General features: G+C 33.6%; 2 protein-coding genes across 2 annotated transcripts in view; one reads left to right on the forward strand and one right to left on the reverse strand.

The window, feature by feature from the left end:
• LOC122271957 (ionotropic receptor 93a) overlaps positions 1–26,440 on the forward strand; it is a 43,262-nt gene extending 16,822 nt beyond the window's left edge. The window contains exons 7-14 of the mRNA XM_087153509.1: positions 3,888–4,073; positions 7,145–7,251; positions 9,252–9,339; positions 9,419–9,574; positions 16,721–16,868; positions 21,533–21,750; positions 23,421–23,707; positions 25,319–26,440. Of these exons, the coding sequence (XP_087009635.1) occupies positions 3,888–4,073; positions 7,145–7,251; positions 9,252–9,339; positions 9,419–9,574; positions 16,721–16,868; positions 21,533–21,750; positions 23,421–23,707; positions 25,319–25,595 (1,467 nt within the window). The 3' untranslated portion in view covers positions 25,596–26,440. The remainder of the gene's footprint in view (positions 1–3,887; positions 4,074–7,144; positions 7,252–9,251; positions 9,340–9,418; positions 9,575–16,720; positions 16,869–21,532; positions 21,751–23,420; positions 23,708–25,318) is intronic.
• On the reverse strand, positions 13,229–15,501 carry LOC147803168 (uncharacterized). The gene is made up of 2 exons (XM_087153510.1): positions 15,208–15,501; positions 13,229–14,091 (listed from the first exon to the last, which is right to left on the reverse strand). Exons 1-2 carry the CDS (start codon positions 15,347–15,349, stop codon positions 13,289–13,291), a joined length of 945 nt encoding a protein of 314 aa, XP_087009636.1. The 5' UTR covers positions 15,350–15,501; the 3' UTR covers positions 13,229–13,288.
• Positions 26,441–27,360: the final 920 nt, after the last annotated feature.

Below are 27,360 nucleotides of genomic sequence, written 5' to 3' on the forward strand. Positions count from 1 at the left end.
ACTAGTGTATTGACATATTTTGCTATGGCTATATTGATACATTATTAGAAAGCATTCCTTTTCGCCGATATAATCGTGTGAGGCGATGAGGAGATTATAGATTTTCGTTATTTCGTTTCCCGGCTTTTTAATTCATATATTTTTTTATATAATTTATTTTAATAATTTTTCTTCTTCTCTTTTCAATAATCTTTATAATTTTTCGTGATTTCTCGATATTTTTAACTTCTTTAAAAAAATAGCGCTCCTAGAAGGAATTGTCAAAATGAAACGAAATTTACATATGTAAGTACAACGTTGATACAAGTAAGTGATTAAAATATTATGAATGACTCCACGGTAAACGTCTTAATCCTTTCTAAGTTATACAAATCAGCACACAGCTTCTACAGCTGGTGCAACGCATGCAATGGGGTATCATCGCATACGTCCCACAATCACTTCTAAATTAGATCCACTGCACCATGACAGCCCAGTGATATCTTTTAGCCGTATATGTTGCCACTCATGGCAGAACTCCTAGGAACTATTTTTCAACTAGATAATGCTCGGTCACACGCAGGAAGAATGTCACTGGAATGCCTCTGCCAATTATTACTTTTCCTTGCTGTGCGCATTCCTAGATTTGTTACGGAGCGAATGTATAGTTCGTTCACCAGAAGTTGAGACTTGGCTCCACTTCCTGGGACGCAGAATTCATTTCAGCGCGGGAGTTAGAAGAGAAACATCTCCGCTGTTGAAATTGAGACAACCCTTAATTTGCGCCAAACACAAAAAGTGAATTCTTTTTCAGTCACTTACTTTGCTTTATCATCTGTTATTATACCTTTTGTTACACTTGCTAATTAAATATAGTTTATATTTAAAGACTGCTGTTCTCCCAGCGAAATTTCTCATAAAGGACAAACTATTCACTCAAAAGAAAGAAATATCATAAAAAAAGGGTGCAAAATATCATCCAATTTAAGAAAGTATTTATTGTTAAAAAAATGCACATAAAGTTTGCGAAATAAATATTTTTGCCAAACGATCGCCAAATAGCAACATTGTTCGGGATTGTTCACAACCTTCTCCCAAAAATAGCGAAATAGTATCGCCGTATACCACGTGATGAAGGCGGAGCCAAGTGCCAACTCCTGGTGAACGAGCTATATCTGGAATTACTTGGGGTGGTAAGTTGGGCAACCTCCAAGTGTAATCAATTTAACGGTGTTTTGACTGTGGAACGAAATGCCGCAGGGCATCATAAGGAACTCGTATGCCCTGATGCTCGAGCGAGTTGCATCCTGAATTCGAGCTAGAGGTAGATCAAGAGGGTACTAAAACCTTCCTTCATTTGTATTTTTCCTGTTCTTTGAGTCACTTATTACATGAACACTGTATTTAAGTGTGTACAATTTCGTTTCATTCTGACAAAGATGCGCTAATTTGTATGGCAATGAGCGTAAGTAAGGAGATTATCGACGAATTTATTAATGGGACAATCCTGGACCCACCAAATTCAAAGGGGCTGTAGCTGAACTTCTCATACACGTTCGGTACAAGTATAAACTTCGTAGATTAATGAGGTTTTCCGAAGTGAATATTTTTTGTGGTGTGTTCTAAAACTGAATGTCATCAATAGGGTCATTAACAAATATGGTCAGGAGATGTAGATCAATAACTGTCAGATCAACATCTCCTAGAAAAGAGAAGGCCTCAGCATGGATCAATTTAGTAGTACAAACATCAACTGCGCAGTGGATGAAAAATAAGAAAGATGCGACTACGTTCTGGCTACTTAGCTGCGCAGTGGAGGAAAATACGAAGGATGTCATTACATTTGAACTACTAAAAGATCAAATTTCTTGTTTATGGTAACCCGTGCTGAGGCCTTCTCTCTTCTAGGAGAATAATGATCTGATATATTTCGTTTTTTACTTGAGGAACTGAAACTTCTCCAGAATGTCTGCAGAGGTAGAGTTCTATCGACTGTCTATGGTTTTCGGTGGTTTAACACTAGATTGCCTAAGGATGTCATTTTGACTGCTTCTAATTTCAATTAGAAAAACAATGATGTATATAATGACACAATTTCTTAGAATTTTGTGACTTTTTGTACAAATAATTTTTTTATAGTTAATATTTACTAATCACTTGTTATATAACTGTAAAAAATTTAAAAAAATGTTAAAAAAATAATTTTAAGCAAATTTATTTACCCATTCGCAATACAGTCATTTTGACTGCTTTTGGGCAATGTAGGTATTACCAATTTTCCATCTTTCTAGTGTTAAGGAATTGTCAGAAAGAAAAGGACGTTGGAAAATGAATCATGTATCAGCGAAAATACTTTAATGGGATACTTGCAAGTGATGAAGTGTGGGTATCTCGATCCTGATTGCATGTTGAAACGTGTCATTTGTTTACGTTAGTGACTGTTCTTTTTACTCTTTCTCGAGTGAGCTAAGCTCGTCAAGTATTAATTCCCTTAAATGTCACATTTCATGTCCGTTCACAAAGCTTTCAATTCTTTGACTATATATTTCTTACTTATCACAAGGAGATGCGTGGAGACACGTGAAACATATACAAAGTAATTACGTATCGAAGTTGCCAGATGCACAAAACAAAAATATATCACGGTTACAACAAATGCATAAACAAATAACAACTCTTAAGTTAAGTAAAAGACGTAGACGATAAAGAATTATATTTCAACAAATTCGATGCGCGATACGGCGCTGTATTAAATTAACTTCACGTTAATTAACATTCTTTCTTGGGTGGAGAAACTTAGCTCACCTTTAACGCGTCATTTCGCTCACGAATGGTCATCTGGAGCTGACGTCATAGATCACGTGCTTGGGCATCAGTAATCTTCTTGAAGTGCAAGTACCCAGTCGTAAGAAGCGATAGAAATGTTGATAGAATTCGGAAACTTCTGTTTTCAGATCATTGATTGGCTGTTAGAATAATCGGTTGCCTTTGCATCACACTAACATTCATCAAATTTTGAGTAATATGAATTGTACTAGATAAAAGGATAATGTGTGTAACATTTTTTTAAATTTCTTACAGTTATATAACAAGTTATTAGTAAATATTAACAATAAAAAAATTATATGTTGTACAAAAAGTCACAAAATTCTAAGAAATTGTGTCATTATATACATCATTGTTTTTCTAATTGAAATTAGAAGCAGTCAAAATGACTTCCTTAGGCAATCTAGTGTTAACAGACACATTCTTGTGGCTCTTCAATGTTTAATCACTTGACTTGTGTCTTTTTGAAATTTTTTTCTTTCCTAGATTAAAAATTCATATGAATGGACGTCATTTTGGGGCACAAAAACACTTGAAAAGCTGACCAAATAAAGTCTGTTTCAGTTTCCAAGGCTAGTAATACCACTGAAAGTGGAAGAACCGTGTGGTTTCCCGAGTGTATAAGAGACAATCTTGAATAATAATTCTATTCGAGTAAAAAATGTTTTAAAAAAATCAGTCACATTACTTAATTTACGCACCTAGTATAATGTCGGTTTGCTAATGAGTGTTTGGTAAATAATAGATTGATTTGAGTAATTAATACAGCTCCAAGAAATGGGTTCTTGGACATGGTTAGGTGGTATTCATTTCTATTTATTGAATGAGTGTTTAGTTGGTGGTGTGTTTTTTAATTAGGGTCCTTTGTTTTTGATTAGTACGAGATTGAGTAATAAATAGTGAGCACAAAAATATACAGGGTGTTACGTCGTTACAGACCTTAATCCAGGTTTTTTAAATTCTTATCAGAAATGAAGAGTTATCACTGCGGAATATAATTTTTATCACTTTAAAATTGAACATAGTAATAGTTTATGTTATTTAAGTAAACTATAAATTCTGAAATAATTTCTTTGGTTCAGAGAACCCTTCAGAATGAGTGTTGTTCATCCGGAGTGGAAGAGTACACCGTGTGGAAGAGTTTTCCATCTGAGAACGGCACACAGAGCCTGAAGCCGGTGGCTCTCTGGGCTGATGATGCCGGTGGACTCATCAGAATGGAACCCATTGATCTACAGACAATCACAATTAGGATAGCAGTCTTGCAGGTAACTATCCTACAGTAATTGATGAAACACATTCAGTTTCTGACATTTTCTTCTCTTTTTCCCAATTTTTTTCAAGAAATATGTTGGATTATTTTAGAGGTGTTTCAGATTAAAGGTTAATAGATTTAGAGGTATTTATGTCATGCGATTTCTAATATTTATCAATAAAGTTTAAAGCTTTCAGAGGTTTAAGGGACTGGCAATATGTTACGAACGAAAAAAAATGTGTTTTTGGACACCCTATATCAGAAAATACAGTAAGAAATTTGTAATTTTTTATCGATCACTTTCGTTATTTTATTTTGCGAAATAATTGCATAAAATTTCGTAAGCCCACTTTAAGTATTTATGGAGATACAGACATATGAAACAAATAAAACATAACAAACGGACATATAAAACTTTTTACTTTGCATTTTTTTTTTGCTATAGTTTTAAAAATATTTAATGAAATGAAACAGAATTTTTGGAGCAATTTATACTTAATAACAAAATTGTCATTTTAAAGTATCAAAAGAATTCGTTAAAAATTACGCAAGATATGAGCATTTAAAAAATGTCAATCATTCATGCAAAACATTTGAAAAAAATTTTCATCATTTTGTTGCGAATCGTATTTGGTAACAGATAAAAATATTCCGATTAAATATCTAAAAATTTAAAAAGTTTCAAGCAATTTATTACGTGGTCCTTGCTGAATTTTAGGAGAAAGTTCTCAACAATAATAATCTGTGCGATCTGCCAAGAAAAAGAAAAGAGAGGGAATCACCCTGTATAACTTATGATTTAATGATCGGATTTTCACGTACTTGAACTCATACTTAGTGGCTCGAGAGGATAACCAAAAACATCCTAATTAATTACTGCAGACGGCATTTTAAGTTACGAAATCAGACACAAAAACAAAATTTCTCTAAATCAACATAACTTTTTTTTGTCTCCAACGGATTTGGATTTCTGTACCCCAAGATATAGGGGATAGCCTTCATCTGAGAAATAGTGTCCCCCATAGTTTTGGTCAGGAAACAGGTCCGAAGTTTCGACCCCTCAATGAATTTTACATTTTGCTACGTCTCACAGTGGGCCAGAAGACCTTGAATTTTGGCCAAAAGTCAAAAATTAAATTTCAACTAAAACATGTTTAGTCAGCTTTAATATCGCCCAAATTAAGTATTCATAATCATTCCAAAAATTTTAGTTTACTTTTTGGACCGACGAGAGTTCAATGTAGTGAAAAATATGTTAAAAAAAATTTTTTTTAATATAACTTTTAAATTTTTATTTCAGAAATATATATGTAAATTTCCCCTTTCTGTTACATTTTTATCAGAGTAATTAGTCTGAAAATATAGTATAATTTTTCAATTTGTTGAATTAGTTAATACTCTTGACAAACTTATAGTTTATATTTTATCATTTGACATTTTACAATGTTTGACTCACTTTCGAAACTTATCTCCAAAAAGTTCCACTAGGTAATTAGCTAAACTTTTTTTGTTGTCTTATTTGATGTTTCTTCTTTCAAAAAAACCTGCCCCATTTTGCCCGTATTGCGAAAGTGGACTAAATATATCAAAAAACAAAAATTTTCTTTTTTTCATTTTTTCGCGTTATTTTGTATAGATATTCATATAAAATATTATTATTGTTCTAAATGAAGTTTATTTATTGTGAAATTGCATCCTACAGTCTGAAATATTTGTTTTACACAATGGTTTCAAATTTTTTTTTATATAGATGGCGCTGTTTTTCAATTCCTTAACATCTTATGATAATGCAATGGAAGATATCGATTCTTCTAAACGAACTATGTTATGTTTATAGTGAAAATAAGCCATTAAATTTCGGATTTGATTATTAATTTTCGGATTTAGCATCATTTATAATTTATCGTATATAAATGTATTGAATAAATACGTTTCACAGGTGAGTTACAGGTGAAATGCATAGAAATGATGCAATATTTCCATTGGTAGATCTAAACAAACATGAACTCGGACTTGGAGGTTATAATTTTAAAACAAGAATTGGTTGATTAAGTTCACGGAAGATTCAGTTATGTGTCACAATGCACAAATTTAGCATTGAGCCATATTATGGAAAAAAGAAATGTAGATATAAAGATGGTAGAGTCTGATGACTTAAGTAGATTAATGAAGTCTGTGAATACATTGTTATGCAAATTCAAACAAAATGGGATGCATCAAATCGGATGAAAGACAGATTTCTGCTATATTTAATTATTTAAAGGTTCAATATTATTTTTTTATTTTTGCTCGCCATATTTCAGTCTCCCTTTTGTTTGTTTTTCGGGTATTTTTAGTGTATTTCAAAATTTCAACTATGAATTCAATTAACCTGCACATAAAATCCCCTAAATACAAATTTTGAAACAAATTTTATCGAAATACTAATTTTGGCCACGAAACCTTGGATGCTGGCCCACTGTGCGTCTCGATAACTTTTTAAGCAAATTGAAAATATTTTGCGCACATATTTCATAAAATTCGTTTAACCATAGATAATTTCATGCAAGAAATAACTTTAAGTTAATATTTATTAACTTTTATTATTTTTACTGCACTTTACGTGCTTTGCTTTTTACTGCACTTTACTTACTTTGCAGTTTGCACTTTACTTGATAAGCACTTGCTAAAGTGAAAATAAAATCTTTGCTGAAGCATACAGTTACTTTTCTGCCAGCTTAAGTTAACATAATGTCATTTAGTTATTTTCGCTAACTACAAAAATCAAGTGAATGCAATCAAACAAACAAAACATTAGTTAATCGAATCAATCATCAATCCATTAAATAGCTATAATATAAGGAATCAAACCGTTTAAAATAGTATTACAATTAAAGGATAATTAATTTAATTAGAATTAAATGAGAATATTATTGCATGGAAAGGCAGACTTTTGACTTTAATGATGCAGAATTCGTTAATGTGTAGATAATCCAGCTTAAATAGGGAAAGTCCTTGATTCCGTACTTGAACGAAACAAATCAATTCATCCGCTGATTATCTAAGAAATGAGCAGATGTATAATTAATGAATGTGTCTTTATAGTACCAGCCTTTCATAGCCCTGAATATAAGCGATGATGGAGAAATTGAATTGGAAGATTGTGTCCTCAAAGAAATACTTCGTTATGTCAGTGGAAGACTCAAGTTCAAGTATGTCATGGCTTTCTCATCATCTGTCTTCCCTACCTGCAAAATCCTTCCTTCTAAAAACAGAAATTCTTTTCGATTCAAAATAAAAAATATACAAAACGTTAACTTTCATTTATAACATTTTAAAAAATATTTCTACTCTGTTTTCTTAGTGCTTCAACTTTCTTCTTTTCCATTTTAAAAAATATTCTTAGCTTTCATTTTACTGGATTTAGTGCATACACGCAATTCCCACTTTTTTTAGTAAATTTCAAACGAGTTATTCTAGAAACTGTGTTTTATATTTAGTAAAAATTAAATATGATTTGTTTATCTACATTAAGAAATTAGCTTGGCTTATAAATAAAGGCAAAGCAATCTTATAAATACCACATTAGACACAGAATGTTTTTGCGATACTATTTCTGTTTTTTTAGCAGTGTCTTAACTTTTATTATTTTCTTTTTATTCAAAAAATAAAGTGTGTCCTTCGAATTGCTCTTGATGAACAAGAAACTGATTTTTACTTTTCTACTACTGCTAAGACACCTGAGACTGTTACACAAACTTTTCTTATCATTCAATATTTTATTATATTCAATTCAATAGTCTATTCAATATTATACGAACCATAATAAACTAATTTAAATTTTTCAGGCTTTGATTGAATTAATTCCATTCTTTAAATGCAGTTAAGCTTATTAATGAATCAAATGCTTTTCCTTTTGTAAAAACGATTGTCCCCCCCCCCGCAACAGAACATTGCTTTCCTTTCATAACAGGCGTTAAAAAGCCGACTTCTTTAGGAATATCACTGTTCGGTTTCGTACCCTTTGAACTCGACCCAGAAGACAAGAGAACTTCTGGATCAAACATTGATAAAAACTAACCTTCATGAAGAAGTTTTTGATAAAACTGACCGGCCTTTGCGTTACATGGAGAGGGAAAAAAACCTCATAATTTGCACAAAGATCTTCTGATTACATTTTACTTCGTTGTATTTGGTGCAAGTCGGGAGCAAGCCCACAACTATCGCTGGATTCGAACCTTCGGAGGCTCTATCCATTGATCCACCGTGGATCTACTTCTTTTCCTTGTAGTTATTACACACACTTTTTGGCATTTTATTAAAAAAATGAGCTATGAATTAGAATGCTCGAAATATACTCAAAAGTCAGTAAACATATTAAGAGTGCCCAACAGCGTGGTGTTCCTTTATGACTACCTTTATTATGGACTTTATAATCTCTTTAAAAAAATATGAACTCAACTTTTTGCAATGAGGGGACATAAATTATATTTAAATGCGAGAAAAATCACTATCCATCTCGGAATTATCATTAGCGCGATCAATCAATGAGAAAATGCTTGATTAATTTACTCAAAAGTCTCTATCACTCTCAACAATGAGAGGTGATAGTTCTCAAAGTTTTGTTTTCGGTTCTCAATTAAATAGTCATTTGCCTCAATATTTTTCATTAAAAAATATAACATTGAGGGCAGTTTGTACAAAACACCTTGCATATATTAAATTCTTTTTCAATCTGTATTTCATTCCCGACTGTTTAATATTATAGAAACAAAATCATAAACTTTTTATAATGACCAGTTGCCAGTTGTAGCTTTTTTGACCGGTGAAAACTTTTAAAAACTGTTTTAAATTGAAAATTTTAAATGATTAAAAAATGCTGATATTAATAAAGTAAGTCATTTATTTGAAAGCCTTTCTCAAAATAGGGTAAACATTAAGAGGTTTATTTCTTAAATGCAGAAAATGTAGAGAAACAAAAGTGAAATAAAGTAATTTTCAAAAGTAAATGTTCATAATAATCCCATATTAATTTTAAAAAATAATATAATGTACTACACAGGGTGCGGATTAAATGAAAAAAAAATTTGCCATTGAGCGGTGATTGGCAGAAATTTTTTAAATCGCCATTAGTCGCCTTGTGGTCAGTGACAAGAGTCGTTTTTGCTCAGTATTTAATGGGGAATTAATATTACACTATTGGCTTTTGCAGATATCGCTTGGTATTAGCTCCATCGAATGATTGGGGGACCAAAGTAGATAAAGTATGGAGGGGAGCCATTGGAATGGTCATCAGAGGAGTGAGTGACACTATTTTTTATTCTTTTTTTTAATTTGAATTTTTACTTAGAATGACTTGATTTTTCTTTTGGTTATTAGGAGGCTGACGCCATTCCTTACCTGACCGTAACGCCGAACCGCTTCGAAGTCATCGAGTACACAAAGCCACTGTCCTCCGTCTATTATGGTTTACTGATAGCTTTTCCAGAAGAACCTCCGAGAGTTCTCATCTTTCTCCGGCTCTATGCCAAGGAAGTAATATTTTAAAGCTGATTTTCGATGGATCACATGAAATGATGCTCTTTTTTTGTGAATAATAGGCTATTTTTAAAAATTCGGTGAATTTTTAACTGTTAGGTCAAGTTTAGCCTATCGAAAGCCAGCGCTGTCTACGCCTATTTTGAAAATGGCGCGAAACGTCGAAGAGAAAAGTCACACTTTAGTAAATAGTGAAAGCATTTGCAGTCTAATTTTTTAATATTTAAAAGCTTACTCCGATGCTGCATTACCTGGATCATAATAATTTGCAAAAATTGAGAATACGACAGTGATTTTGATAATTTTTATCTAGAGGGGAGGGGGGGGGGAATGTCGCCAACTTGGTAATTTTTAAAAAAGCCTAGTAACATTTAAACTATTTAAGTTATTTGTCTGTTCTAAAGCCCAGATAATTATTATACGGCAAGATTATGTATGCAGTTTAAAATCATCGCATTGCTGCAAGTGTTAGGCACTTAAACTGTGTTTTTTTTATTTTCCTATGCGACCGAAAACAGCGAAGGATGTTTTTTTAGTAACTGTTTCGCCAAGGAACATAAAAAAAATTGATTTCCATACACTCGAAGCAAGGCTAAAATTTGTCAGTTAGATGTGTTATTAGTAGCATTGAGTCGCAAAGAACTATTTGGGCGTTAGAACAGACTAATCGCTTAAATAGTGGAAAAACAGTTATAATTCTTTCAAAATTATCAATTTTGCGAGATTTTTCCATTTAGATTAAAATCATGAAAATCACCTAATCATTTTCCACTTTTGAAAATTTTAATGATTCCAGACAATACAGTGTTGAATTAAATTTTAAAAATAAACAATTATATCACGCAAGCTTTTTATTTTTATGGAATTATGGATATTTTTCATGGTGATATTCCGCCCCATTTCGGTAATTGCCACAGAAAGCACTCGCAAAACATAACCTAACAGTCAGGAACAACTATTACAAACTCACGATAGTTATATTACATATTATTCAGAAAAATGTTATATCATGTAATGATAGGGCCTACGAAACACAGATTTAACATTCATTTATTATTTCACATTACAGATTTAACATTCATTATTTCTATCGATTTTGAATCTATAATTTTTTTAAAAAAGGCTTTTTTTTAAATCTTCTTTTTTAAAAAAAAGCCTTTAAAATAATACACATCTTTTCATATAATCCTATATCGTGCACGCTAAAAAATGTTCAAACACATGGTTGATTCAGTTACCATGAAATGTATCTTGAAACGTGAGAATTTCTCTTTTGTCTCACTGAAATATATATTCTCTCAATAATATAATCTCACCTATACTTACTTTCTTACTTATCCTCTACGTGCCTTGGGAACTTAAGGCCTCCAACGCCTCCTGTCTCTAGCAATAGATCTTGCTTCCTCCCTGCCAGATATTTTACATTCTTTCAATTGGCCCAAAAACATGCACTGGATGGTAAGCCTGGGTCTTCCTCTTGTTCTTTTACCATCATGGGCCCATGTAAGCGTAAAAGATTTAATTTTTTCTTTGGGCATTCTAAGGATATGTCCGAGCCAGCTCCATCTTTGTTTTTTAATTTCATCTTCTATCGTTTTTATTTTAGCTTTCTTTAATAGATTTTGACTTGATACTTTGTAAGGCCAGAAATTTTTTTAAAAAAATCTTAAACATTTGTTTTGAAAGGTTTCTAATTTTTGTATTTCAATCTTAGTCTGTTTCCAGATTTCTGCGCCATATAATAGTACTGCTCTAACAATAGCTTTGTAAATAACTATTTTTGTCTTTATTTCAATATTTGACTCTCTCCAAAATTTATGTAATCCCTTAAAACATGTTCTTGCTTTGATTATTCTCTGTCTAATATCTTCACTATTTCCACCTTTTTTTATCTACAATAGAACCTAAATAGCTAAATGACTGTATGTCATCTATTTCGTGATTTTCGATTTTAATTTTGTCATTTTTCTTTTGATTTATTCTCATTACTTTAGTTTTCTTCTTGTTTATGAATAAACCTACACTATTTGAATACTTGTTGAATTTGTTTTAAGCTGAAGGTCTGTACATTTGAATGAAATAAGCACGATGTCATCAGCAAAATCAAGGTCTTCTAAACTAGTTGTGAAGTTCAACCTTATTCCTCTTTTTTCATCTCTCAAACTGTTTCGCATAATCCAGCCTATCACCAGTATAAATAAAAATCTTGATAAAACACATCCCTGTCTCACGCCAGTTTTTACCGAAAATAAATCAGTTAATTCTCCATTTACTTCTATACATGCTTTGCTGTTATCTTACATATCTTTGATTATGTTAACATATTTCTCTGGTATATTATAAAGTGATAAAATTTCTCATAATTTCTCTCTCTTAACTGAATCAAAGGCTTTACTGAAATCAATAAAGTTTAAATATAAAGATGTGTTAAATTCTAAACTTTACTCAATGATATTTCTAAGTGTGAAGATTTGCTGCATTGTTCCATTTCCACTGCGGAAACCTGCTTGTTCTTCTCTTAAAATTCCATAAATTTCATGTTTTAGTCTATTCAAAATTATCCTTCCAAATATTTTTCCCGGTATGGAAAGTAGGCTAATGCCCCTCCAATTTTCGCATTTTGTTAGATCGCCTTTCTTGGGAATTTTCACTATTACTGCTTCTTTCCATTGTTCTGGTATTCTTTCATTCCTCCAGATTTCATTGAAGAGCTTTTGCAACTGTCTTGTAGCGGTTTCAAAATCCACCTTAAGGCTGGGACACACCTGTCATGCAGCGTTCCGATCCGACTCATACCCGATTTTCTTTAAAAAGTGTGACCGGTGCGGGATCGGAAAGGAATGAGCACATGTTTCATGTTCACAACCTGCTTCTTTCCGATTTTACGTTAGTTCAACTCGAGATCGCAAACAACCGTGGAACTGTGCAATAATGTTGAAGCATTTTAGCAATCGTGATTTAGCTATTGTGGCTATTTGTTTGGACGAAGAAGATCGAAATAATGAAAAGAGTAGTGGGAAACGTGAATATTGGGTACATGATGCATGGAAAAGAAGACACGAAGAAGGGGAGTTTACCACACTTTTACCTCATCTGTTGGACGACGAGACGAAATTTTTTCATTACTTCAGAATGCCTATGCACACCTTCAATCAATTGGAACTTAAACTCAAAGAACATTTAACCAAGCAAAACACGTATTTTAGAAAAGCGATTACTCCTAGACACCGCTTGGCAGTATTTGTAAGGTAAGATACCATTTCATTTACACTGTGGTCTCTTGTCAAAAAACATCAGACATAATTTATTAGATAATGCATTGTAGTTGTGAAACAAGACTTTGTTCATAAGTCTTCATTAAGCAGTTTAACTACCTACATATATATTGTGAAACAAATAAAAAAAGACAATAAATAACTATTATAAATGTAGGCCTATATACATATATAATATGTATGATTATAAAACATAATTTTCCTAACCATGATGCAAATTGCTACGTCAAATAAATTGTCAAAATTATTTTTTTCAAATAGTTTAAGAAAAGTTCAGAATATATTAGTTAAACCTTGTTTTATGACAATTATATTTCCAGATAAATTTGAAATCTTTAGTTCGATTTTAAAAAGGCATAACATGTACAAGAAAATTACCAAAAGAAATGTATTATCATTTAATTACAATTTCACAGTCCAAATATGAAATATGTTGTTAAAGCTGTAAAAAATCTACGTTAGTGCAGTAAGTTTCTTCAGTGTCAGCGGGATGTGTTGGTGTATGTTGAATACTTCTGGAGAAATGTGCGGGTCTATTTGAATGTGCATACAATCCCTCTTCTTCCGACATTGTAATAGACGTTTCAGAGGAAACATTGTTTGTATGAATCATTTCAGTTTGTTGGTTTTCAAGAAGCTGCTGTAATTCGTACTCTTGGACAATATTGAAGATCTTCCCTTTAGCTGAATGAAAACGAACTGGATGCAGTGATTTCAGACTTGTAGCGATTCCAGCCAAAAAAGCATCAACAGGGTGCTGTCCATGATTTTTACGTGACTCTTTTTTCTTCTCAGCTTCTTTCTCAGCCAATAAGTATGCCATTAGCTGAGATGATGGAGACTCTTGAGGTTTCACTTCAAGCTTCCTTTTGCGTTTTACAGATAGAGGTCTATGGTCGATGGAAACTCGACTGGCTGGAGTTGTAGGTGTTAGCAACGACACGGATTCTGCAGTCTCTTGAGATTCATTCTCATTTATAATATTTAGTGTCTCCTTGGTGGAGTTCTGCTGATGAGAATCATTGAGTTGAGTTTCATCAGTATCGTCCTCTTCATCAGGAACATTACTTAGACCTTTACGTTCGGCGAGATGAGGAATCAAAAATTCAAGGATAGACTCAAATTTGTATCTATTGATTGATGTTGCCGACTGTCCAGATTTGGTTTTTCTTTTCTGTCTAGCTCTTCGCAGACTGTCTCGTATTCCGTTCCACTTCTTTTTACATTCCTCTTCTTGCCCTAAAAATGATAGAAAGTTATTAATATAAGTTGTTTATTACAGGTTTCTTGCTACAGGAGATTCTTTCAAAACCATATCATTCAGTTACAGAATGGGAAGAAGTACAGTTGGTTCCATTATTCATCACACAAGCAGAGTGGTAATTCAAGTACTTATGAACGAAGTAATGCCGAATGAGGACAGGTGGAATGAAATAGCGATAGAATTTTGGAAAAAGTGGCAGTTTCCCAATTGTATTGGTGCAATGGATGGGAAACATGTGACGCTCCAAAATCGTCAGGAAGTCTCTATTGGAACTACAAACTCCATTGTTCTTTTAGCTCTAGTTGATGCTCGTTACAATTTCATATTTCTAGACGTGGGAAGCTACGGAAGAAACTCTGATGGTGGTGTTTTGTCTAATTCTAATTTTGGTAAAAAGCTATCTCGAAACCAACTTAACATCCCTGACAAAAAGTGTCTCCCAGGAACAGACACTAAACTTCCTATGGTTATAGTTGCAGATGAAGCTTTTCCCCTTACTGAAAACATTATGAGACCATTTCCTGGAAAGAACTTGTCTAACGAGCAGAGAATTTTCAACTACAGATTGAGTAGAGCAAGAAGAATATCGGAAAACGTTTTTGGCATTTTGGTGCAAAAATTTCGAATGTTCATGAGACCTCTCCAGGGAAGTCCTGACAACATAACGAGTCTTGTACTCGCAGCATGCATCTTGCACAACTTCATTCGAAATGACGAAAACTAACCAAGTGCCTGAACTAACTCATGGTGCTGACATAACTCCAGTGGAGAAATCTCGCCTCCAGCACTTTCTACGTCGCAGAGGAGGGGAAAATCGTGAAGCATTTAATGTAAGAGAGCAGTTTAAACAATTCTTCAACTCTGAAGAGGGTAGTGTGGAGTGGCAAGAACGTCGGGCCCTCATAAGTTTATAAGTTTATTGTTTTCCAAGCTATGCATTTTTTCAAATTTGTATAATCTAGTATAATTATTAATAATATAATAATAATAAATGATATAATAAATAATAATATAATAATAATAATGATAATAAATAATAATATAATAATAATAAATAATAATATAATAATAATAATAATAAATGTTCTTACCTTCTACATTCAATTCCTTCGCAACTTTTTTCCAGATAATGTCCTTGTAGTCAGAGTTTCTATACTGTTCTTGAGTTTGATCATACAAAACTGGAAAATTTCTTACACTTTCGATCAGTTCCTCCGGTTTTATAGCCGCCATTTTTCGCCAAGCGATGTCAGAAAACCATAGAACACAGAAAACTATACAAAAACAGCTAACGACAAGCGTCCCGCATCAAGTAAACGAATGGTCTGCACTGTCTGAGCGTGATCGGACAACGAATCGGAGACGGGTGGGAGTAGAACAGGTCACGTGACGGACAGGTGTGGCTTGCTGCATTCAAGGCCGTTGACTATTCTCCTCTCATACAGTCGTCCGGCCGTATGACCGTAGTCGGATCGGAACGCTGCATGACAGGTGTGTCCCAGCCTTTAAGCGTCTCTGCCACGATTCCAGCTCTCCCTGCAGCCTTCTTTGGTTTTGTGGCCTTCAGGGCATTCTGTACCTCATCCAGCGAGATATCTCCCAAAGAAAAATCTACAGTAGATGCTACATTTAATGTAACATTTGGAAGTTGCTCAGAATTTTCAACATGGTCAAAATATTTTCTCCATCTTTCTTCGATCCTCTTATCCGTAGTAAGTAACTTATTGTTGTTTTTGTCTCGTATTGCACATTGCGAATTTCGTTTATTTCCTTTTATTTGTTTCACTTTCTGATAGAAAGTACTTATTTGTCTTTTTTGCCCTACATCTTGAGCTTCAGTGGCAAGGTCTGTGAAATAAATCTCACCTTTATCTCACTAAAACTTCATCTAAGGTAACGTCATCTACATATAATCGTACTTTATATCACACTTTAATCATGAGAATTAAAGTTTTTAGCTTATTATGCTACAATGTTTAAGCTTAAAATCTAGTTAACTACGCCACTTGAACAAGTTTTAAAGGAAGTATTGTTAAAGATTTATGTGGTATCTAATATGTATTTTTAACAAATTTTCAAAATCTAAAAAAGTGCAAAATTTCTAGTTTTATTTAAAGTTAAATCAACTATGTAAAACAACGAAAAATAATCAATGGAAGCTTTCACACAATTCACACTTTGTTTTCGATATTTATGACCCCTCCTTCCCTTTGTTTGAAGTGTCATACTTCACCTTGTCACAGATCATCCTAACTCCCTCACGTCATATGTCACGCTATATTAGATAAACATGCACTAACAGTTCGAATACAAAACACGTATTATAGACATATTTAATCTGCTGATTTTACATGCTTTAATTTTAACCAAAATGTGCAATGTTACACTTAATGTGTAATGCCACATTGTGTAAACACCCTCCCCTCCAGTCGTGACATAATTTATGGGGGGCTCAAACAAATTACCCCCTTTGAATTAAATCTTTTTTTTAAAAAAAATGAAAGATGGCTGCGCAGCTCAAAATATTTTTTCACCAACTTACTGTTTTTCATATGGCGTCCAGACATCAAATAAGAAGCCAAAATTTCCTTCTTTTTTTTCCAGGTTTGGCTTTTATTAGTGGGTGTTGGATTGTTGCTCAGCATTCTGTTGAGCTGGATGCAAAAAACAGATACAACAGCCAGGGAATCTAGAATTCTCTCCTCATTCTCGAGGTGCTCCTGGGTCATCTTTGGTGCTCTCTTACAACAAGGTAGTCACAAATATTTCATTTGGTTGATTCAGTACTGTGGTTACAAACTTGGAAGGGAGTCGAGTATCGCAAAGTAACAACCCAATGCAGGAATTGCCATCGCACTAGAATCACGTCCCCATTGTGGACGGGCTCTTGACTGTTCATGTAATTGATCTTCATTTCATGTTTCTGGCCCGCAGTGGACTGATCGCAAAAACAGGTTCCTAGTTGAACACCAAAGTCAAGCATCACTGGCTACGGTCAGTAAGTGGGTGTTTGACCTCTTTGATCAGCCTGCGTAGGGGAGGGAGCGCGATATCGGTCCTCTTTAAACTGTTCTACCGTAAAGTGTTCTACTTCGAGGGCAGGTAGTCGGGATACCAAAGCAGGGGAGCCATCCCCTCTACAGAGGATCAAAATTGCGATGAGATGTCTTCAGATCATCCTCAGTGATGTTCCTCAGACCGTCGCCAGTTGTGCGGCTCTAGTGTGACATAAATAAAGCACCTACCTACCTCATTTCATGTTTCGATTCACTATTGTCGAAAATAACATTCAAACAGCCCCAGAAATAGCTGCTTTACAGTTATTTATTGTTTCAGCTATGGAGTAGGCGAGACTTGCAAGTGAGACGCCAAATAAGTAAATTAGAATAATGCAGCTAAATCTGAGTCTATTTGAATGCAATATTTCACAATAGTTATTAGAAAACATAAAATTGATGTCATTTAAATAAATAAAATTATTGGTTCAAATGTGCACGAGAAGCCAATTCATATAAAAGAAGCCCCTCTAGTAGGTAATTTGGAGACTGTAGGGCTGGGGGTGGCGTTTTCATCAAGCAACTTCAAAGAGGAAATTCAATTTAGTAACCGAAACCCTGACCTTTGCTCTGTTTTTAGATCAGAAATTATTGCTATTAGGAGGGCTCTTGAGTTTGCCCTTCCTACTGATTATAGTTGCATTTGGATTTTGACTGACTCTGAGTTAGGCTTAAGAGAATCTGTATGCCTCCAGTGGATTAATTCACACGTTAAAGTGTACGATAAAGAGATTGCAGATACTCTTGCTAGAAATGGTTGTGATCTTCCAATCGCCCACTCTGTTGAGACAACTCCTTCGGAAGTCCTCTCGCTCCACAAAAGTAATTCACTTTCAACCAGCTCATAACTAGTACGCTGCAAAGGGTCCACTGTTATGCGGCGGCCAACAATCGGCCTTGGCAAGATCCAGGGGTGGTCGCTTAAAATTCATGAAATTTTATGGAATGGGGAAAAAGATTTCTTTCTCCCTGCTTCCTTTTCGTTAGTCCTGTTCACCTCCTTCGTTGTTTAGGAGCCTTCTGGATGCAGCTGTTGGATGAGCAGGAAAGAATTTTCCATGTCATAAAGCAACAGGGTCTTTTGGACATGGTGCAGACTTTCCTATACAAGGGGGATGAGTACCAACAACATTAACTTCTAATACACATGATGACACTTTCGTATAGGGTGCTATTCGATTCTTAATTCTCATGATGTTCCGTCAAAATTTATAACCGCTATACTGAATTGACCATCAGGCCACATTTGACCTTCTAAAACATTTCATTTTAAAAGCTTTATACGAGAAATAAATAAAAACAAATTTGGAATAAAATTTAGAAAGAAAGAAATACAAATCAGAAAATTTGCCATAAAAAGCAAATTACAAATACTATTAGTTAAATAAAAGGGAAACAGGAAACATATCATGTAAATATCCTCTTCCCTGTCCATCTTGGAATGTAGTTTACATTTTTGAATTTCATTTTCCAGAATATTTTTTCCTTAACAAATTTTTTATGATAAATTATCATATGGTAGCACAATACATTTCGATTGAAAAGGAACGAAATGTCAATTTACAGAAATCTTAAAAATTGATAATATGCGGATGGTCCCCCAAAAAAAGAAGGTTGTTTGTAATATTGTGGATGACCCCTTTACTGTTCACAAGAAAATAGTAATGTGTGAACGACCCCTAGTATTGGTCGAACCAAAATTCAATTTGGGGCTGTTCCCCTGGAACAACGATCTTCGGCCAACAACAAAATGGCGAAATCACAATCGGGTGCGAAAAACACAATAAAAGCAAGTTAACACTCACTTATTTATATGCGCAATCCAGGGATTGTCTTTTTACGCACTGAATTCTTGATCACAGAACAGATCGCAACACTATTTGATGTTTAACTTAGAACATAAACATCAAAACATCACGATGATGTCCGCCGCCATCTTGACAAGATATGAGATAATGTAAATAGAACACCAAATATTTATCACAACGCAACCAAATCAACTGTGTATCTTTATGTCACCACTATTTAAGTAAATATCGCAAAAACAATCTTGAATTCACAAAAATAACACTATTTTACACTTGTAAAATCGCTCATCAAAACAAAGACAACCAACAACCTAAAAATAGTCTGCTATCTGGTTTTAAAACACACCAAACACCCGGAAATATCGGCAGTCAACAACTTACAGCGATCCCTAGTGTTGAAAACACCATTTGTTTATCTAAAAACAACTGCATAAAAAAAGCTTTTTAATAATTATTTGATATTTTATTTAACACTAGCCGCCTAAGGCGGTCAACTGTCCGCCACGCTGAAGGTTTTCACAAATAAAGTTTTTTAAAACATAGCAGGAAATCTGAAGATTAGTGGACAATTAAAGTGTTCCTGTCCTGCAATTTTGTCTTCATATCCAGTTCTGCTGCAGATGTGTTATAGCTCTTGAGGATGTTTGAAATTATATAGCTACAACGCTTAAGAAAAAGAAAACTAAAATGCCAAATACATGAAAAGAACACGAAAACGAATAAATTTTTTACGGTATCAATTTTTATTTCTATATAATTTTTTATGGTATCAAATTCTATTTCTATATCTGTTACGTCAAGCACCCAGGTATTATAATTTGATCTAGTTGTGCTTGTATAATTTTGATCTAGTTGCGCTTTCTACGTCATTTTGTTAACATCGTTTGGTTTGTTATTTAACATAGTTTGGTTTGTTATTTCTAAGTTAACTTTCAAAACATTGGCTGGCATCAGCATTTTTATTCTTTAAGTTGTTTATTTTTTCTTTTGGAATTCGTTCCTTTTTAGCGAAATGTTTTTCAACCTAATCGAATTCTTTGCCGACTGTTCTCTGTATATATAAAGAAAATAAAGTAAAAATTTTTAAAGTGTTGTGAAAAGAATTTTTAGTTGTACAAAGTACTACAATATCGCTACAAAAATTATCGTCTTCGCTTAAGAAAAAAAATAGAGCGTGGAAAGAAGAAGAAAAACTTATTATAACAATTATAAACAGCGACAAATATATCAAAGCGAAGCGTTCTATTTACGTATCGAATATGTTGCCACATTTTTAATACAAAAGTTAAACTTTTCTCCACTTTAATAAATGTAAACTAATGCGAACTTTACAATTAAATTATTAATTCCCTCGTATATTATTGGTTTAAGTTGTCGAAAATTAATATTTCAATTGTAAGGTTCGCATTAGCATACATTTATAAGAGTGGGGAAAAGTATATGCATTTTTTAATAGTTTTTTGAATATGGCTCTTTGAAGACGAAAAAGCAGACGAAAAGCATAGACTTACAAAATGACTGATAACTAAATAACTAATCCAAATTTTTGAAAAAGAAAAAAAATACTTCTTCATTATGTCAAAACACAATTATGTGCCGAGTTTCGTGCCTGGGCGAGGCTTCTGGGGCGATATATTGTGATTACAGACACACACACACACAGCCGCTTTTATTATTATGTATAGATGTATAGATTAGAAAGAATTTCGATAATTTCTTTACATAATTTTAAATATTGTTATTTTTTATAGCAATATGCAAAGTTTGAGCATAATTGATACATTACGGTCTTAAGAAATAGAATTTTAAATCAATTTTTTTTAAAAATCAATTTCTCAGGAGCTATTTGACCGTTTCACACGATTAGAATCACAACAGTTTCTACCAAAAGCATTTGCTTTGTTTTTTATTCAAGACGTTCAAAAATGCCAAAGGTGATTTTCTATATTCAAATCTGGTACTTTAAATAATTTCTGTCTTGTATCTATCTGGAAGACATTGGATATAAAGTACTGAACTAAGGTATACATGCTGGGAAATCCATTAGCATTTGAGGATGAACGAGTAAAGTTTCTGATGTTTGTATTTGAAACCCAACATTTTGCCCTCATGCCGAATAATGTAATTATGTGGCATAATTATTTGGCTTTATCATTCCCCAACTATGGCAATCACTAGTTCACCTTTGTACTGAGAGTTCATTCCTTCCATGGTACTTTATTAGCCTTTTGCCTAGTTGTTAAACTCAAGTAATATAGAAAAAAATCTTGTTCCACTTAAAATTTAATTTCGAAAAACATCCTCCCACCCAAGAAATAAAAATATATTAAATAAATTCTGTTGCTCATTTAAGTATAAAATTCAATGATACAATTTGAAATTATAACAGCCTCCCTCCCCACCCAAATCTTTAAAATACAGTTTTTTGTTTCTATCACTTAGACTATTAGATTTTCAGCAACCATTAGAAGCTACGCAATGCGACTCTTAATTACCCCCCATGTTCCCATAGCATTATTCCAAAGCAATGTAATTTCTAATGACTTACCCAGGTAGTACATGCCTTCCTGTGACAACATCAGGACGTGTTCTGATGTCCACTTGGTGGCTGGCAGTCTTGATCCTTACAACCACTTACAGTGCCAATCTGATTGCTGTACTCGCATTTCCCGGCATCAAGTTTGTCGTGAAATCTCTGGAGGACATGGTCAACCACGACTCCATTAAACTCGTCATCAAGGAAGGCTGTCCTGTACTTGAAGATTTACAGGTAAACTCCAGTATTTTTAACAATCTGTTTTTAAATTAAGAAATATTCAGTTACGAGTTGTGCGATTTCCTGTTACATATATTGATTCTTCATGTGAAATTGTGACAATTTTTCAGTCAGTAAAATGATCAAAGCTTAACCCCTCTAAGTGCGTGCCCATTGACCTCTCAGCAAGAGAAAAAGAGTATTCAAAAAGGTAGGCTTGGTGGCGATCCATGGCAACACGTCGGAAAAATGGGCAAGGGAGGCAGAAGCAATTCCAGGGAAAACCCTGGTTGATGTAGGTTGGGAGTCAATAAAATTGTAGGAATATGCATTTTAAATTGCAAGGAATCACAAAAGAGCGTCATGCATTCATAAGCGATATAAAGGATAATTTAAAATAAAGCGTGGCTCTCAGAAAGCTGAGAAATAGAGCCACTATAGTCAGGATCTGAAATGAGTCCTGAGTATTGAAGAAGAAAGAGATAAACAAAAAAGACAATGACATTGATTAAGCTGCTTAAGCTGCATTTTTGGAAATGATCGAGTTATCAGTCTTCACTTTTTAGCAGACTTGCCATCAACACCAACTGATTTTAATCCATTTGATACTGGCTGTATGAATATTCAGGTCAAGAGTCAGGGGAGAAAAAGAAGAAAATTAAAGAGATAGGTATCTGTTTTCCCTGAGTAAAAATCACTTTGCGGGAGGGACCGACGGTACGTGGTATTGGTCTGTCTTAAAGTACTCGATTTCACGCAGGTCGTCGATCTACCAATGTGCAGCTCTAGTCAGTGATCGGAAAACTACATTATTTTTGTAGTTTACTACAATTACTTTGTTACAAATGTAGTAAGCTACAACTACATTTTTAAAATGTAGTGACTACAAATTACTTTGTAATTGTAGTAACTACTTCACTATTTTGAGAAGACAAACTTTGTTAAGGAACTCAATTTACATTTAAGTGAAAAATGACTTTGAATAAGAAATTGGTTTACATTAATTCATCATGTTTAATTAATTATTCATGTTTATATGAGCCAATTTTGTTATTCCAAGAAAGTTTTTCGAATGTGCTTACTTAAACCTTCAACTTTTCATTTCTTTTCCGACAGCGATTATTTATGAAATCCTAAAATTATCACATACTTTTTCTTTGTTAATTGTTTAATGTTCTTTTATTTACTCTAAGAACGTCGAAAATGCATTCCCTTTCTTTTAATTAACATCAATGTTTCACGAATGTGCATGCACATGTAAAAATGGGACCAACGTGTTACATTATCTATTTTTCGTCATGGCTAGTTTAAATATTAGTTATACGTGATTGTGAATACGTCATTTCTGTCCACGCTCAGTTGCAGTCACAGGGTCATTTTCATTGCATCTATAGACAGATTTGTACCCATCCAATTCGAAAAATTAGTTTCGTTACATCCGTGTTTCTTTTCTAAACTAACGATCAAATTAGTTGTCAGGAATCGCCGCTACTAAGTACTGTTTTTTATGTATCGCTCTACTCACTACATTACTTTTTCAAAAAAAAAGTAGCACACTATGAACAAAAAGTAGCGGTTGTTTCACTTCTGGTGGTGTGCTACTTCCAACTCTAGTACAACGTAAACAAAATGCTACAACTTCTTCTCTAAGTAAAAATTTTTTAAGTCTTAGTTTTCCATTGCAGGAATCCGACATAGAGTTGTACGAGAGAGTTAGGAAAACATTTCTGGAGAATCCCCGGAGGAGCAAGATAATGGATACTGTGGAGGAGCGGTGTTGTGCCATCGACGATGTCATTGCCAAGAAGAGTGTCTACATAGATGATTACAACTATCTGCAGTGGATGGTGGATGAGGATTACAAGAAGGAGAATCGGTGTCGAATCACCATACCCCCTTACGAGTTTTCTAGAATGGATCTGGCTGTTGGACTGCGGCGGGGATCTTTCCTCTTACCTTTACTCAACCAAGAGTACGTGTTTGTACTGGGTTTTCTTCTTTATAACAGCCGACTAGTTTATGACTACTAAAGTAGCCTTGAGCTTAATCACGATGACAAGGGAACTCCTGTGAAAATTTGCCTCCGTGGAGGACATTTCGATGAATCTAACTCGCATTTGCTTTTAATAAAGAGGAAGACCACGAAAATTTTTCATGGTTAGCCTGTCGGCAAAGGTACTCTAACCCATGATCGATCTACGAGTAAGGATATTTTACATCAGGTAGCATTTTATGTAAGCGTTATCATTATTATCCATTGGGAAAATAGATGTACTTCTCTAGGTTTTTCTGACCGTAACATTTTTCACCCCCCCCCCTTTATAATTCTAGGTATTTTGAAAAACTAATCTTACGTATTTTTAGATTCCTCTGAGAAACGATACACATTTTTAAATTCCTTTACATCAACGGTTCCCAATTTTTTTCGACTTGGGAGTCATAAATAATAGAGTTTGTTTCGGTGGAACCCCGATTTGATAATAATAGCAAATGAAGATTATTATGTAAGTATTAACTATTAAAAGACCACTTTATTTAGCACTTTTATATTTAATAAAATGAATGAAATCTTTTTCATCGTTTAATCTTTAATAATCTTAAATTACGTTTCATGTTCTGCAGTTGACTTCGCAGTCTTGGAGATGAATCTAGTCTAGCTAAAAATTATATTTTATATTGCTATAAAAAAGAACTGGTATTAAATGTTTAAAATGATTATTGGGGAAACATATTTCTTTATTAAAGAATTCAGATAATTTATTTTGATTTAAAAAGCGCTATGTGTAATATTATTGCAGTTTTTTTTTTATAAATTCGTGTCCTTATTTTAATTTTTTATAATTGTTGCTAGAAAAACTTCGAGAAAAAATAAAAAATTCAAATTTAGAAATTTTAAAGAGTTCTATAATTAGCTTTTTTTACAATGTGTGTTAGTGTAAAAGGATTTTCTCAAAATCAACGTTTTTCAGAAAATGCATTTAAAGTGCGTAATTTCAAAAAAATGCTGAAACAATTTAATTTGAATAAAGTTATTAGTAATCATAACAACTCAGTTTTACAGATTCAAAGATTTATTACTTTAAGTGTTCTTATTTAATTGTTCTGGTGACATTTTTAACTATGCATCTGTTATCGTGAATGATCGAAATCAAGAGAATGTCGACTTTCACCGGTGAATGTCAACAATCGCATAGTCGCTTTGGTAAATGTCCGAAATATTTGTTATATCCGATTTGATATTAATTTAATCGTTGATATTATTATGTTTCTTCGATGTTTTAATATCTGCTGAGGATAGATTAGGCGAAACATCAGTACCGGTTAAACGCATACTGGGCAGTGGCACTGAACCTTAAAAAAACATTGATGTAAGGCGTACCGATCAGTGGCACTTAACTGGACCTAGTATATATTTCGGACATATACCAAAGTGGCTATGTGATTGTCAACATTCACCGGTGGAAGTCAACAACCACCCATTTCTGTCCTTCGCAGTAACATACCTACAGTGTCGTTTTCAGTTGTCAAAATTGCACCAGCTGGATACTTTAAATTCCTCTAAATAGAAATGAATTGTTTTTAGGATCCAGTTGATGAAAGAGAATGGTGTCCTGGATCACTGGTACAGCAAGTACACGCCCAACAGAGAGGAATGTTATCAAATGGAACAAGTACTTCCGGGGCAGAGGGAGGTGAGGGTGGAAGATTTACAGGGACCCTTCTTCCTCCTCCTCTTCAGTTTCATTGCCGGTCTCCTGACGCTCATAGCAGAGACACTCTACAAGAAGTACTCGGCCAGATGCAAGAGACAAATATCTGACCGTTACTCTCAGAGTTTCAGAAATACCAATCCATTCTGACCAAACACATTCCTATACAGTGCTTCAAGACTAAATTATTCCTTTTACGCAGATTATTGAAATAAAAGCACTATTCAATAGGAAATGATTACACTACAGAAGAGAGTGAATGAAATTTCTAAAAGGAACATTTCTGAAAAATTGATTTTTGGATAAATATTCTATCTTAGTCTCATTTAATCATACAGCATTGATTTATGATACACCGAGTCTTTAAATTTTGTATACATTAGTAGAGGAAGGTTCCAAATGCAAGTGGCATCAAAAGAGTTACCATAAAAACCTGCTTTTCAGCTACAAGTTAAAGTGCAAACATTATGACACGAGCAGTTAAAATGAGTGTTAAGAATTTACCGTTATCGCTAAATGTAAACATGTGTATAAGAAAGAAGGAAATTAAATACGAACACTATATCACGAGCAAACTAAACTTTTTCCACCAAGCTAAACTGCGAACGCTATGACGGGAACAGTTGTAGACTTATAGATTTAATCAACTATGCGGCAAGAAATAGAGCTAAATCATAGTCTTTATTTCCTATTTTCAAAGTTTGATCTTTAAAACTAATTTATTTAAATTCACATAAGTATCACTTCATCTTCGCAACTTTTCAAGTATTAAAAAAATATCTTTCAGAGTTCCAAAAAGTGCTTTTGTCCATATCGGTCAAATGCAAACTTGATTTGTTTCGCTGAACATTCTTCATTCTAAATCTCCTGCGTCAACCATCAACAAAGTTGAAGGTAGATGAAGGAGACAAGTAATATGAAAATAGTTTAGAAATTATTGAGTATAAGGTCTTTCATAATACTGATTGTAATAAAGCTCTTTCATTGTGATCATATCTCTGTCTGAAGCTATACTTCACATGTCAAAATGTTTGATGGTTTTCCGTTGATGAACCAACATAATCTTGATGGTAACCATCAATAATTTCATTATGAACCCTTATCTTTTTGATTGTTACCAACATAAGTAACTATCAATGTAGGACTGATTTATGATGGTCCAACATAAGAATAGTTTTGATGGTTAGTTCATGTTGAACCATCAGAAATTTCCATCATAGTTTCCTAGAAATCAATTGTTGGAACAATCATGAACAAGCCTCACACCAATGTAGGAATTTGGCCAGATTTATGATGGTCCACCGAATTGTTTTGGTGGTATATTCCATCAAAGCAATTTGGTTTTTCTCATAAAATTATCATAGATATGTGCAGTTGGAACCATCATGGACCATCATGAATTGTTGGTTCATGAGAATCAATCTTCTCTTGTTGGTTAACCATCATAGTATTAAAGTAGCATTTTCCATCATAGAATGATGGAAGTTTGCTGTCATATCAAAAAACCATGAGCTCATAATGGAAAATGTTGGATGATGGTGACCATTAAATGATGCTGCACCCCCACGAATCGCTTTGAAACCAACATAATCCATCAAAATGCTTTGATGGGACCATCAAGAATTTTGACGTAGGTAGAGAGATTTAGCACATTCAAGTAGCATCCTTTCATGTTCATGGGGTATAGTGGGGTAGGAAACTGCCGGCTTGACGCTCCGGAACTTTCTAGGGAAGCTTCTAGGGAACTTTCTAGAAATGTAGTTCCAGGACGAAAATATTACAATTTTCATTTTATTATCTTAACTTCTTTTTAATTATAAAAAAAAGCTTTAGTACAATCCGCTAATACTAGAAAATATGTGGCTATTTGTAAATTACAGTTATAAAACTTTTTCCCTTGTATTGTTTCTAGAAA

Source organism: Parasteatoda tepidariorum, chromosome 10, assembly GCF_982258835.1.
Source record: "Parasteatoda tepidariorum strain Cologne lab strain chromosome 10, Ptep-v5.0, whole genome shotgun sequence".
Taxonomy (NCBI): Eukaryota; Metazoa; Arthropoda; class Arachnida; order Araneae; family Theridiidae; genus Parasteatoda; species Parasteatoda tepidariorum.

What these genes read in the sequence shown, in the direction of transcription:
- LOC147803168 (XM_087153510.1), bottom strand. Translation starts at nt 15,349, where the DNA reads ATGGCGGCTATAAAACCGGAGGAACTGATCGAAAGTGTAAGAAATTTT. An exon ending in GAAGGAATTGAATGTAGAAG is followed by an intron (nt 14,092 to 15,207) that starts GTAAGAACATTT and finishes TATCATTTTTAG; the next exon opens with GGCAAGAAGAGGAATGTAAA.